Source organism: Ceratotherium simum, chromosome 8 (genome assembly GCF_057802395.1).
Source record: "Ceratotherium simum simum isolate JZ-2026a chromosome 8, ASM5780239v1, whole genome shotgun sequence".
Lineage (NCBI taxonomy): Eukaryota > Metazoa > Chordata > Mammalia > Perissodactyla > Rhinocerotidae > Ceratotherium > Ceratotherium simum.
In genome coordinates this window covers 356966-369368 of record NC_141907.1, presented here as the reverse complement: position 1 = coordinate 369368, position 12403 = coordinate 356966, and the positions used below count along the sequence as shown (strand labels likewise).

The window sequence follows — 12403 nt, the reverse complement described above, 5'->3', positions numbered from 1 at the left end:
GGCGTCAGGATGGGGCGAGGCAGTCTTAGCGGCAGGTGTGAGGCTGACCTGCGGCTGGAGGAGGAGTTGTAGCCTTGGGAAGGAGATGGTGGGCAGATGGGCAGATCGGTTCGGGGCCACGGTGGAGGCGGAGGGAGGGGGTCCCAGAAGGCTGGAGTCTGGAGGCGCCCATTGCGGCTGGGTGGGTATAAGTCATGGCCCTTCCTTTCACATCCAGGGTCCTTGGGGCGGTGGGGCTGGGCTGGAGCTCTGGACGTCGGGCTGTCTCTCCTTGATTCTCGGGAGCTTGAGCGTGGGTGAGGCGTACCTTGTTGAGGGTGCTTGCAGTCTTCCCTCCTTGGGTGTTGGGATAGTCAGAGCTGTGTCTCATAACCTGGCTTCCTTGTCTTACCGCCTGAGTGTTCCTCTGTCAGTTTGTGAGTTCCTGTAATTACGGCAAGCCGAGCCAACGGTTGTGACCTGTACAGAACCTTGCAGGTTTGACTGGTCAGTCACGGAGGAATTTCTTGGTCAATCTTTAGGCAGCTTTGCTTCTGCATGTTATTTGTAGCTTTCTGAACGTCCTGTCCCTTCCTCACACAGAGTTGATTACCAACGTAGATGCAGTCCCCTTCTCTCCTCTGCGTTTTCTTTACATTTTGTCCAGTGGTGCCCACAGGAGTGTGTTGGGATTCTCTAGCTGTCATGCTTACCAGCTAAGCAGTTGGTTTTGGGGCTAGTGCTGAAACAGAATTGTGTTCCCCGCATTAACACCTGGTGAGGGAGTGGCGCATAGTGAAAGACCAAACCTGGCTGTGGTCACTCTCGGGGCTGCAGGTTCAGCCTGTCACTGCAGCCACCCCTGCTGCCATTTGTGCTCAATTTGAGGTGGGAAACCAGCTGACTGTTCTGATGTCCTCATTCCTAGAGGCCTGAGGAGATGTTTTGGCCACAGCATCATCACACGCTTTTTCTACACGGTGGTCAAAAACAGATTTAGGTGTGATTTGGTGAGAAAACCCCAGGCTTTTCTTTGAGAGGTGGGGGCCAGTACCTTTACTGACATTCTTAAGTGTGGTATTCTTTCACATCTGTTAGAGAGAGAGTTCCCCCAGATCAGTTCATTTACTCTGAAAATACCAGGCAATTAGAAATTCATAGTGGACAGTAGGCGGCTTCTGCATTGCAGAACTTAAGACACACGCTCCAGTGACTGAAGAGCAGTGTGGTACAGGGGGATCCTTGGGCGGGACAGGCAGTGGGGAGAGTTCCAGAGGGCCGAGCTGAGGTGAAAGGGGCGAGAGTGCACCACTGCCAGGTGCAGGGGCAGTGCCAAGGGCTAGGAGGGGTAGTTGCACATGGGAGGTGGGTCGTGTAAAGAAGGAAGCTCACACCCATCGCTTAACACCTAGAGTGAAGAACAAGGAAATGTGACCAGCCGCTGTGGTTGTGCGAAAGGACCTGTAACGAGTGCAGTTACAAGCTGTAGATTTCCTCCTTTTAAACTTAATAGGTGGCTCACAGCCTCTAAAGTTCGTGAAGCCTCTTTCTGAACTGAAACAGTAAGAAATCTATATGAAGTCTTTCGTATGAGACAGCAATCTCGGAACATAGGCTGTGGGAATTCAGGCTGTCTTGTATAAATGTGGGGAAGGTCCCCAAACCTGAACCCAGCCCCAGGTACCCTCCGTCCCAGCCAGCCAAATGCTGGCCCTGTTTCCTCTCCTGAAACGTCATACATGTGGCATCGCACGGTTTGTGCTCTCTGCGGGCCGGCTCCGTGGTTTACAGGTTCATTCCCTTAATATTGCAGCTTGCCTGCTGGTGGACATCTGGGTTTCCGTTTTGGTCTACTTGTGAATAAAGCTACCAAGAACACTTTTTTACAGGTTTTTTTGTGGACACGTTTTTTTTCTTTCTCTCGGGTAAAATACCCAGGAGTGGAATTGTTGGCTGTGGGTTGGATGTAGGTTTAACTTTACGTGAAGCAGCTAGACCCTTTCCACCACCACTGTGCCAGTTTACATTCCCACCAGCAACGCGAGAGTTCCTGTTCCTCCACACCCTCCCCAGAGTTTGTTATGGTGTGTCATTTTGACTCTGTCTGTCCTGTGGATGTGCAGAGCTGTCTCCTTGTGGTTGAACTGGCATCTCCCTGAGGATGCTGAGTTGAGCACTTCTTCACCTGCTTATTAGCCAGTCGTATGTCTTTTTTCTGTGTGAAATGTCTATTCAAGTTTTTTTCCCATTTTTTATTGGGCAAGAGTTATGGCAGTTTCTTCTTATTCTGGGTACAAGTCCTGTTTTTGTATAATACACACACATGAAGAGGAGGCAAATACACGCACGTGAAGAGGAGGCGAATACACACACGTGAAGAGGGGGCGAATACACGCACGTGAAGAGGGGGCGAATACATGCACGTGAAGAGGAGGTAAGCCACAGATGGGGTCACTGCTGTCTGCATCAGGCTGCCTCTGGGAGCAAGGGCTCGGCCTGGGCCGTTGACACGTCTGTGCCCGTTTCTTAATTCCAGAATGTACACAGTAAGATGACTGTAGACAGCAGTGTCTTAGTAGTGCCCGGCATGTCATTCCTTGATGTGTCTTATACATTGGTGTCATTATTTTTATCTAAATGTTTAATTTTGAGGTCATTGTAGATTTACATGCACTTGTAAGAAATGATGTGGAGAGATCCAGATACACTTTGTCTGTTTCCCCCAATGGTAACATCTTGAAAAACTAGTCAGTGTCACAACCAGGATCTTGACATTGATACGGTCAAGACACAGAACTTTCCATCCCCAGAAGGATTCCTCATGTCCTTTCGTAGCCACACCCACCTCCTAGACCCCTGGAGGGGGTAAACCACTAGTAAATCTGTTCTCCATCTCTCTAATTTGGTCATTTGAAGAATGCTATATAGATGGAATCATACATTGTGTAGCCTTTTGGAATTGGCTCTTCGCACTCAGCACGATTCTCTGGAGATCCATCTAGGTTGTTGTGTCCATAATTTGTTCATTTTTGTGCTGAAGAGCATTCCTTGGTGTGGATAGACCATAGTTTAACCGTTCACCCACGGAAGGACATTTGGGTTGTTGCCAGGTGTTTTTGGCTATTAGAAATAAAGCTGCTATACATGTTCATGCACGGGTTGTTGTGTGAAGATAAGTCTTCGTTTCTCTGGGATGATGCCCAGGAGTGCAGGTGCTGGGTCATATGACAGTTGCATGTTTCATTTTTTAGAAAACTGCCAACCTGTTTTCTAGAGTGGCTGTGCCGTTTTACATTCCCACCAGCATGGACGGGTGTCTTAGTCAGCTCGGCTGCCATAACAAAATACCACAGGCTGGGTGGTGTAAGCAACAGAAATTTATTTTCTGAGTTCTGGAGGCTCGAAGTCCGAGATCAGGACGCCAGCAGGGTAGGTTTTTGGTGAGGCCTCTCCCCTCAACTGGCAGGCGGCACCTTCCCTGTGTGCAGGAGTGGAGAGAGCTGCTCTGGTGCCTCTTCCTCTTAGAAGGACTCCACTCCTGTTGGAGCAGGGCCTCACTCTTAGGACCTCCTCTAACTTTAATTACCTCCCTCCAGGCACAGTCACATCGAGGGTAGGGCTTCAACACAGCTGAGTCTAGAATACAGCCTGATCCAGCTGCTCTGCGTCCTCCCCAGCGATTTGTATTGTGGTTTTGTTTTTGGTTTTGGTTTTTTTGTGTGTGTGTGAGGAAGATTAGCCCTGAGCTAACATCTGTCGCCAGTCCTCCTCTTTTTGCTAAGGAAGACTGGCCCTGGGCTAACATCTGTGCCCGTCTTCCTTTATGTATATGGGATGCCGCCACAGCGTGGCTTGGCAAGCGGTGCGTCAGTGTGCGCCCGGGATCTGAACCCCGGGCCGCCACAGTGGAGTGCGCGCACTTAACGGCTATGCCACTGGGCCGGCCCCGGTGTTGTGTTTTTATTTGGTCATTCTGACGGGTGCGGGGATAGCCCACGTGGCTTTAACTTGCATTTCCCTAAAGGCTCACAGTGTGCTTATTTCCATCCTCATAGGTGAAATGTGTCTTTTGTCTACTTTCTAATTATACTTTTGTTGTTGGGTTTTGAGAGTCCTTGATATAGTCTTGATACAAGTCCTCTGTCAGATTTGTGGTTTGCAAGTATTTTCTCTGTCTCCATCTTGTCTTTTCATCTTCTAAACAGGGTGTTTTGCAGATGCAGTTTTTAACTTTTAATGAGTCTGCCTTACCCACTTTTGTGTAAGTGAGGCCTGCTTTTGCCGTCAACTCTAGGAAGTGTTTGCCGAGCTCCAGATCATGAGGGTTTTTGTCCCGTGTTTTTCCTAAGAGTTTCCTGGTTTTACATTTGTGTACTCTGAGTTAATTATTGTATAAGGGGTAAAGTTTAGATCCAAGTTCTTGTTTTTTTCCTTTTGCCTATATATGTCCAAGTACTGCAGCACCATTTGTTGAAAACGCTGTCCTCTTCCATGGGACTGCTTTTGCATCTTTGTCAAAAATCATTTGGACGTATTTGTGTGGCTCGATTTCTGGGATTTTTCTGCTTTGTTCCATTGATCTGTGTATCTATCTCTCCACTAGTACCCCACGGTCTTGATTACTATAGCTACGTAACAAGTCCTGAAGTCCAGTATTCTCTTCTTCAGGGAGGAATAATTTCAAAAATGCAGAAACAAACATGTGTCCCTACTATCCAAAGTTAATAAATGTTAGCTTTTTTTAAAAAAAAAATTCATATTTGACTCCAGACCTTTTAAAAATTTTTAATTAAGCATCACGGATGTTGTTCAAGGTCCCGTTGGCCTGCTGCTCCCTGGCTGTGTTCCCCTCTCTCTCTTCAGAGGCAGCCACCACCATGAATTTAGTACATGTACTTCCTCTTCGTCTCTATACTTGCTCTGTGTGTGTGTCCACAGACAATGCATATTACTCCTTTGGGGTGTAAAGTGTAAGTGATGTTGTGTTTTAGTATCTAAAAATTGCCTTTCACTTTGGATCATGTGGTCACGTCCTGTTCATTTGCTTGGTGCACGTTTAGTTGCCCACTCTGTGTCGGGCACTGTTCAGGCGCTCTTCCAGGGGCTGGTTGGTGACACAAATGTGAGCCACGTAGGCAAAGTTTCTGCCTCGCCCGAGGTTACAGTCTGGTGGGAGAGACAGTAAACAGGTGTCCAAATGAGTGTGTAACAGCGTCAGGGATCAGGAAGTGTTAGGGGAAGGAGAAGCCCCTCAGAGAAGTGATGGAGAGCAGAGCCTGAGGGAAGGGAGGGAGGGAGTCAGGCCAGCGGCCTGGGTGAGGATGCCCCACTGAGGGGGGGGGGGCTGTGGTGAGCAGGAAGGCCCTGGGCTGTAATGGGCTTGGTGTGTTTGAGGAAAAGCAGTAGTGTGAGAAGGGCCACAGCTGAGAAAGTTAGGGTCTGGCGAGAGGCCAGGACGAGGCACAAGAGGACTTTGTGGCCTTGCTGAGGTGACTCTGTGGTTCTGGAGTTTTTGGTAGAGTCCTTGAGATTGTCTGCCTTTACAGTCACATCTTCTGTGAATGAGGACAGTTTTAGTTCTTCCTTCTGGTCTTTGTGCTCATGGTTTGTTTTTCCAGCTTTCTTGCACTGATTAGGACCTCCAATAAAATGTTGTAAATCAGCGCTGAGAGAGACATGCTCTCCTTGTTCCTATATTAGAAAGAAGGCACCATTATGTCTCATGTTTGCTGTAGCTTTTCCTAGTTGCCATTTCTCAGATTGAAGAAGTTCCCTTTGGTTCCTAGTTTGCTGAGAATTTTTTAATTTTACTATTTAAAAAAATCATGAATGGGTTTTGCTTGTTGACAGATGCTTTCTCTGTGTCTAATGAGGTGATCTCCTTTCCCTGTTCTGTTAATGTCATGTACCGCAATGATTGTTTCTTTGTGTTGAACCAACCTTGCATTCCTGGGGTAAATCCCACTTGGTCATCATGTATTATCCTTATTATATATTCCCAGAAGCACTGCTGGTATTTTCCTGAGGGATTTTTATATCTATGTTAATGAGTGATTTTGATCTGTAATGGTGTCTTTATTCTCTTCTCTGGCCTTAAAAAATGGGCTAGGAACTATTTTCTCCTCCTCTATCTTAGGAAAGATTTCATACAAGATTGTTGTGCTTTCTTCCTGAAATGCTTGATAGAATTTGCCAGTAAAGGCATCTGTTTTCTATTTCATGGATTTTCATTTATTTCCTTTTATCAATTTTTTCATATGGATTTATTTATCATTTTAATTTTTCTAACAGCTATGTTGAAATAAAAATGAGATACACAAGCCACATGTGTATATATGTCAAAACACTTTAAATACATGTAGTCCACATACACCTATGTAATTGGCACTGTAATCGAGGTGGTGAACATTTCCGTCACCTCCCCATTTCCTTCCTTTCCCTTCACAATGCTTTTCTTCTCCTTCTGTCTTCGAACCCCAGGGAACCCCTGATCTGCTTTCTGTTACTGGAGATTAGTTTGTGTTTTCTGGAGTTTTCTATAAATGAAATCATGTGTATACGCTGTTTTTTCCTGGCTTTTCCCAGCATAGTTGCTTTGAGGGTCATCCATGCTGCTGCACGTTAGCAATAGTTTCATCCTATTGCTGAGTGGTGTACCATGGAGGATAATTGGTTTATCCATTCACTGTTGATGGCCATGTGGGCTGTTTGCAATTTGGGCAATTATACATGAAGCTGCAGTGAACATTTGTGTGCAAGTCTGTGTGTGGGTGTGTGCCTTCATTTTTCCTAGGCAAATACCCCGCAGTTCGATAACAGGGCTGTAGAGGCAGCATGTGTTTAACTTTTTAAGAAATTTTCAGACAGTGAGTATAGCACTCTGTGTTCCCACAGCAGTGTACGAGCATCCAGGGGCTCCACACCCTAATCAACACTTGGTGTGGTCAGTTTTGGAAATTTTAGATGTTTTTTTATTTAAAATTTTTTTTTATTGATGTTTTAGTAAGTTTTTAACATTGTGAAATTTTGGGTTGTACATTTTTGTTTGTCCATCACCATATATATGTCTCCCTTCACCCCTTGTGCCCACCCCCCACCCCCATTGCCCCTGGTAACCACAATTCAGTTTTCTCTGTCCATGTGTTGGTTTATATTCCACATATGAGTGAGATCATACAGTGTTTGTCTTTCTCCTTCTGGCTTACTTCACTTAACATAATACCCTCCAGGCCCATCCATGTTGTTGCAAATGGGATGATTTTGTCTTTTTTTATGGCGGAGTAGTATTCCATTGTATATATATACCACATTTTCTTAATCCAGTCGTCAATCAAGGGACACTTAGGTTGCTTCCACTTCTTGGCTATGGTGAATAATGCTGCAGTGAACATAGGGGTGCATAAGTCTCTTTGGATTCTTGATTTCAGGTTCGTTGGATAGATTCCCAGTAGTGGGATGGCTGGATCATAGGGCATCTCTATTTTTAATTCTTTGAGGAATCTCCATACCGTTTTCCATAGAGGCTGCACCAGTTTGCATTCCCACCAGCTGTGTATGAGGGTTCCTGTTTCTCCACATCCTCTCTAACACTTGTTGGTTTGTGTCTTGGTGATTATAGCCATTCTAATGGGCGTGAGGTGATATCTTAGTGTTGTTCTGATTTGCATTTCCCTGGTGATTAGTGATGTTGAACATCTTTTCATGTGCCTATTGGCCATCTGTATATCTTCTTTGGAGAAGTATCTGTTCATTTCCTCTGCCCATTTTTTGATCGGGTTGTTTGTTTTTTTGTTGTTCAGTTGTGTGAGTTCTTTATATATTATGGAGATCAACCCCTTGTCAGATGTATGTTTTGCAAATATTCTCTCCCAGCTGGTGGGTTGTCTGTTCATCTTGATTCTGGTTTTGTTTGTCTTGTAGAAGCTCTTTAATCTGATAAAGTCCCACTTGTTTATTTTTTCTTTAGTTTCCCTAGTCTGGGTAGGCATGTCATCCGAAAAGATTCCTTTATGACCAATGTCAAATAGTGTGTTACCTATATTTTCTTCTATGAGTTTTATGGTTTCAGGTCTCACCTTCAGGTCTTTGATCCATTTTGAGTTAATTTTTGTGAATGGCAATAACAGATGGTCCACTTTCATTCTTTTGCATGTGGCTGTCCAGTTTTCCCAACACCATTTATTGAAGAGACTTTCCTTTCTCCATTGTATGTTCTTAGCCCCTTTGTCGAAAATTAGCTGTCCGTATATGTGTGGTTTTATTTCTGGGCTTTCAGTTCTGTTCCATTGATCTGTGTGTCTGTTTTTGTACCAGTACCATGCTGTTTTGATTACTCTTGCTTTGTAGTATGTTTTGAAGTCAGGGATTGTGATGCCTCCTGCTTTGTTCTTTTTTCTTAGGATTGCTTTAGCTATTCAGGGTCTTTTGTTGCCCCACATGAATTTTAGTATTCTTTTTTCTATGGAAATTTTACATGTTTTGGTAAATGCATGTTAGCATACTTGTGTTTTAAATTTGCCTTTCCCTAATGGATAATGATGCTGAACATCTTCTCATGTGCTTACTTGCCACCTGTAGATCCTTGGTGACGTGTCTTTTCATATATTTTGCCTATTAAAAATCTTGTTGTTGTTGAATTTTGGATTTTCTTTATGTTTTCTAGACAGAAGTCCTTTATCAGGTATGTGGTTTGCAAAGTCCAGTTAGTGGCTTTTCTTTTCATCTGCTCAACAGTGTCTTTCAAAAACCAGAAGTTCTTTACTCTGATGAAGCCCATTTACCATTTTTTTCATTTATGGATGATACTTATGTTCTTATGTCTAAGAACTTGCTGCCTAACCCAGGGTATGTCAAAATACAGTTGATTTTTGTATGTTGCTTACATCGCACAACCTTCCTGAACTCATTTATTAGTTATGGGAGCTTTTTTTGGGTCAGTTTCACAACATTGTTACCTTCCTTCTCAATCTGGATGCCCTTTATTTCTTTCTCTTGCCTGACTGCACTGGCTGGGCCTTCCAGTACGACCCTGAATCGCAGTGGTAGAGCCGTCCTTGCCTTGTCCCTGATCTCGGGGGAGAGCACTCAGCCTTCCACCAGTGAGCGTGATGTTAGCTGTGGGTCTTTCATAGATGCTCTTTATGAGGTTGAGCACGTTTCCTTCTAGTCCTAGTTTGCTGAGAGTTTTTAATTTCACAATATAATTTTCCACTGTAGGAAGCTAGAAAAAGCTAAGCAAATTAAACCTAAAAACAATAGAATTACACTGATTTTCAAATGTTAAACCAACTCTACTTAGTTACGATGTATTATCCTTTTTTATATATTGGTGGGTTTGATTTGCTAACATTTTGTTTTATTTAGAATTAAGAATTTGTTGAGAATTCTTTTTCCATGTTCATGTGTGATATTAGTCTGTACTTTTAATGTCTTTTTCTCTTTGGGCCATCAGAGCAGTGCTGTCTGCTTTTTTCTAGAAATTGGTAATTTGTCTTCTGTCAATCTCTCTTTCTCACTCTCTCTTGCTCTCTGATCAATCTGTCTAGAATTTAGCAATATCATTTATTTACGTGCAGAGAACTGGCCTTGGTTTTGTTGATTTCCTCCATGTTTTTCCCTCAGTGATCTCTGTTCCTATGTTTATTTCCTTCCTGCCTCTGAAGCAGGATATTTAAAAGGCAGTATTATATAAATTGGGGCCATTATTTTTGTGGAAAATAAATTGCTAGCCACAAGTCTGGTTTGTGTTTTACTTAGTAAAAATATTTTTTTTTATTGTGAAATTTTTGTTGTACATTGTTTGTCAGTCACCATATAAAGGCATCCCTCCACCGCTTGTGCCCACCCCTCACCCCCCTTGCCCCTGGTAACCACCAAACAGTTCTGTCTGTCTGTGTGCTGGTTTATCTTCCACATGTGAGTGAAATCATGCAGTGTTTGTCTTTCTCTGTCTGGCTTATTTCGCTTAACATAATACCCTCCAGGTCCATCCATGTTGTTGCAAATGGGACGATTTTGTCTTTCTTTATGGCTGAATAGTAGTCCATGATATATATATATACCACGTCGTCTTTATCCAATAGTAAAAATATTTTTTTTTTTTTTTGGTGAGGAAGATTGGCCCTGAGCTAACATCTGCCAATCCTCCTCTTTTTTTTGATGAGGAAGACTGGCCCTGGGCTAAGATCCATGCCCATCTTCCTCCACTTTATATTGGACGCCGCCACAGCATGGCTTGCCAAGCGGTGCGTCGGTGCGCGCCTGGGATCCGAACCGGCGAACCCCAGGCCGCGGCAACAGAGCGCACGCGCTTAACCGCTTGTGCCACCAGGCCGGCCCCAGTAAAAATATTTTTAAAGCTTAATGTTAAATAAAATCATAGGGGGCCAGCCCTGTGGCTCAGCAGTTAAGTGCGTGTGCTCTGCTACTGGTGGCCTGGGTTCGGATCCCGGGCGCGCACCAACGCACCGCTCGCCTGGCCATGCTGAGGTGGTGTCCCACATACGGCAACTAGAAGGATGTGCAACTATGACATATACCTATCTACTGGGGCTTTGGAGAAGAAGAGGAGGAGGACTGGCAATAGATGTTAGCTCAGGGCCGGTCTTCCTCAGCAAAAAGAGGAGGATTGGCATGGATGTTAGCTTAGGGCTCATCTTCCTCACAAAAAATTAAAAAAAAAAAAAATAAATAAATAAATAAAATCATAGCACTGAACTGATATGTGTATTTTTCTAATTTTCAGGAGGGTTCGCATTTGTATATGAAGCTCAAGATCTTGAAAGTGGCAGAGAGTATGCGTTAAAGGTAATAAAGGATGACAACATTTTTATGTTGGCTTCGTGTTTCTTTTAAAGGGAATCTCTAAGTAACAGTGTTTTCGAGGTTTATCCCTGTTATTTAGTTTATGTTTCTCCATTACAGTCTGTGTCTGTTTGTCCTATTTTTTCTTCTGATGGTGAAGCAATCAGCAGCTTTAGAGGACTGTAAAGCCATAGTTCCCAACTTTGGGGCAAGGACTTGGAGGGCTGCCTAGGGGAGAAGAGTGACCTCACAGTGCCAAAAGCCACTCGTGTAAATGTGTGTCCACAGCATATCTATCAGTTGGGGTCACAGTAAGGGGGGCGTCTGGACCATCTTGGGTGCTGGGCAGGCCCTTGTGGTTTTGTCCTGAGACATGGCAGAAGGCCCGGCTGTGGCTGTGGGGTGCAGTGGGCCTGTTCTCTGTGCGGCTCAGCTAGAAGGGCCAGGGTGCTCACTTTGACTTTGGGGATCAGAACGTACACCCACATCTCTGCTAGTGTCTTGTCTCATTTTCCTTGATTGTCTTATTTTACTCTAGTGTATTTGGAGAAGAGCCTCCTATTTTTAGTTTTTCTTGTGTCCTTGAATGATAAAGGACCATCTTCAAGGGTCTTTAACCTTCTGTCAAGTTTTTACACAGGTCAGATATTAGAATACAGTTCGGCAGGTCAAACTCTTAGATGCATTGTGTTTTTCTTTGGGATGTGGAGTGGAAAGATAAACAGTCTTTAATCTTTTTTATATGTTATTTCTCGATACAGAGATTATTGTCCAATGAAGAGGAAAAGAACAGAGCCATCATTCAGGAAGTTTGTTTTATGGTATCCTTTTCCTGGGGCTGAGAGCGAGTACGTCATGGAGGGAGGCTGTGTCAAGCTGTGGTTCCAGCTGCCACGAGGCCACTCTCTGATGTTCTTTTTGATGTCCTCAAATTGGCCTTTTGCTTTTACTGGACTTACCTGTAGACTGTTTCTAGTAAAAAGGAGCTTTCTTCCTTGTCCTTCACTCCCAGGGTGACAGTAAGAGGTTCAGCAGCTTTGGGGGTAGAGCTGTTGTTGCGACCAGGTCTCCATGTCTAGGGAGTGGACCATTCCCCTGCGCCCTGCCCCTCATCTGCCCCTTATGACCTGCCACAGCCCATGGTGCCTGGCCAAGAGATGTGCAGATGGCTGTTGCAGGGCCCCTCGCCAGGCTTGGTTCCATTGGGCCTCAGTGTCACTTCTCCTGATCAGCTGCCCTGGTCTCCCTTTCACCCTGCCCAGAGCACTCCAGCCATGGGTCCTGCACAGTTGGTGGCTTTGTGGGGCTTTTCTTGCTTGCCCTCCACTCCAGCACATGTTCTGCCTGAGCTGGGGTCTTGCCCTTTGCTGTCAGAATCTGTTCTCTTTTGTCTCTTGAAGCTCTGCCCACTGTGAGCCCACTGGCGCCTAAGCCTGAGGGTGCTCGCCTCGCTGAGGTTCCAGTGGATCCGTTCACTCCTCGTGGCCTCTCGCACCACACCACGTCCTCTGCCTGCTGTCCTGCATGGCTTGTGGTCAGGTGTGTGTCAGCCTGATGGTGGTCTCCATCCCCATCCCCCGTCCCTCTTGCATCTGCCTCCGCCTGCTCTCCCCTGTTGCTC

At 45.0% G+C, this 12403-nt stretch overlaps 1 protein-coding gene across 3 annotated transcripts in view; it reads left to right on the top strand.

Annotated features, from left to right (window-relative positions):
- GAK (cyclin G associated kinase) overlaps positions 1 to 12403 on the top strand; it is a 66983-nt gene that overhangs the window by 387 nt on the left and 54193 nt on the right. For all 3 annotated transcript variants that reach the window (XM_087434758.1, XM_087434759.1, XM_004432201.3), the window contains exons 2-3: positions 10724 to 10785; positions 11544 to 11603. In XM_087434758.1, the coding sequence (XP_087290884.1) occupies positions 10724 to 10785; positions 11544 to 11603 (122 nt within the window). The remainder of the gene's footprint in view (positions 1 to 10723; positions 10786 to 11543; positions 11604 to 12403) is intronic.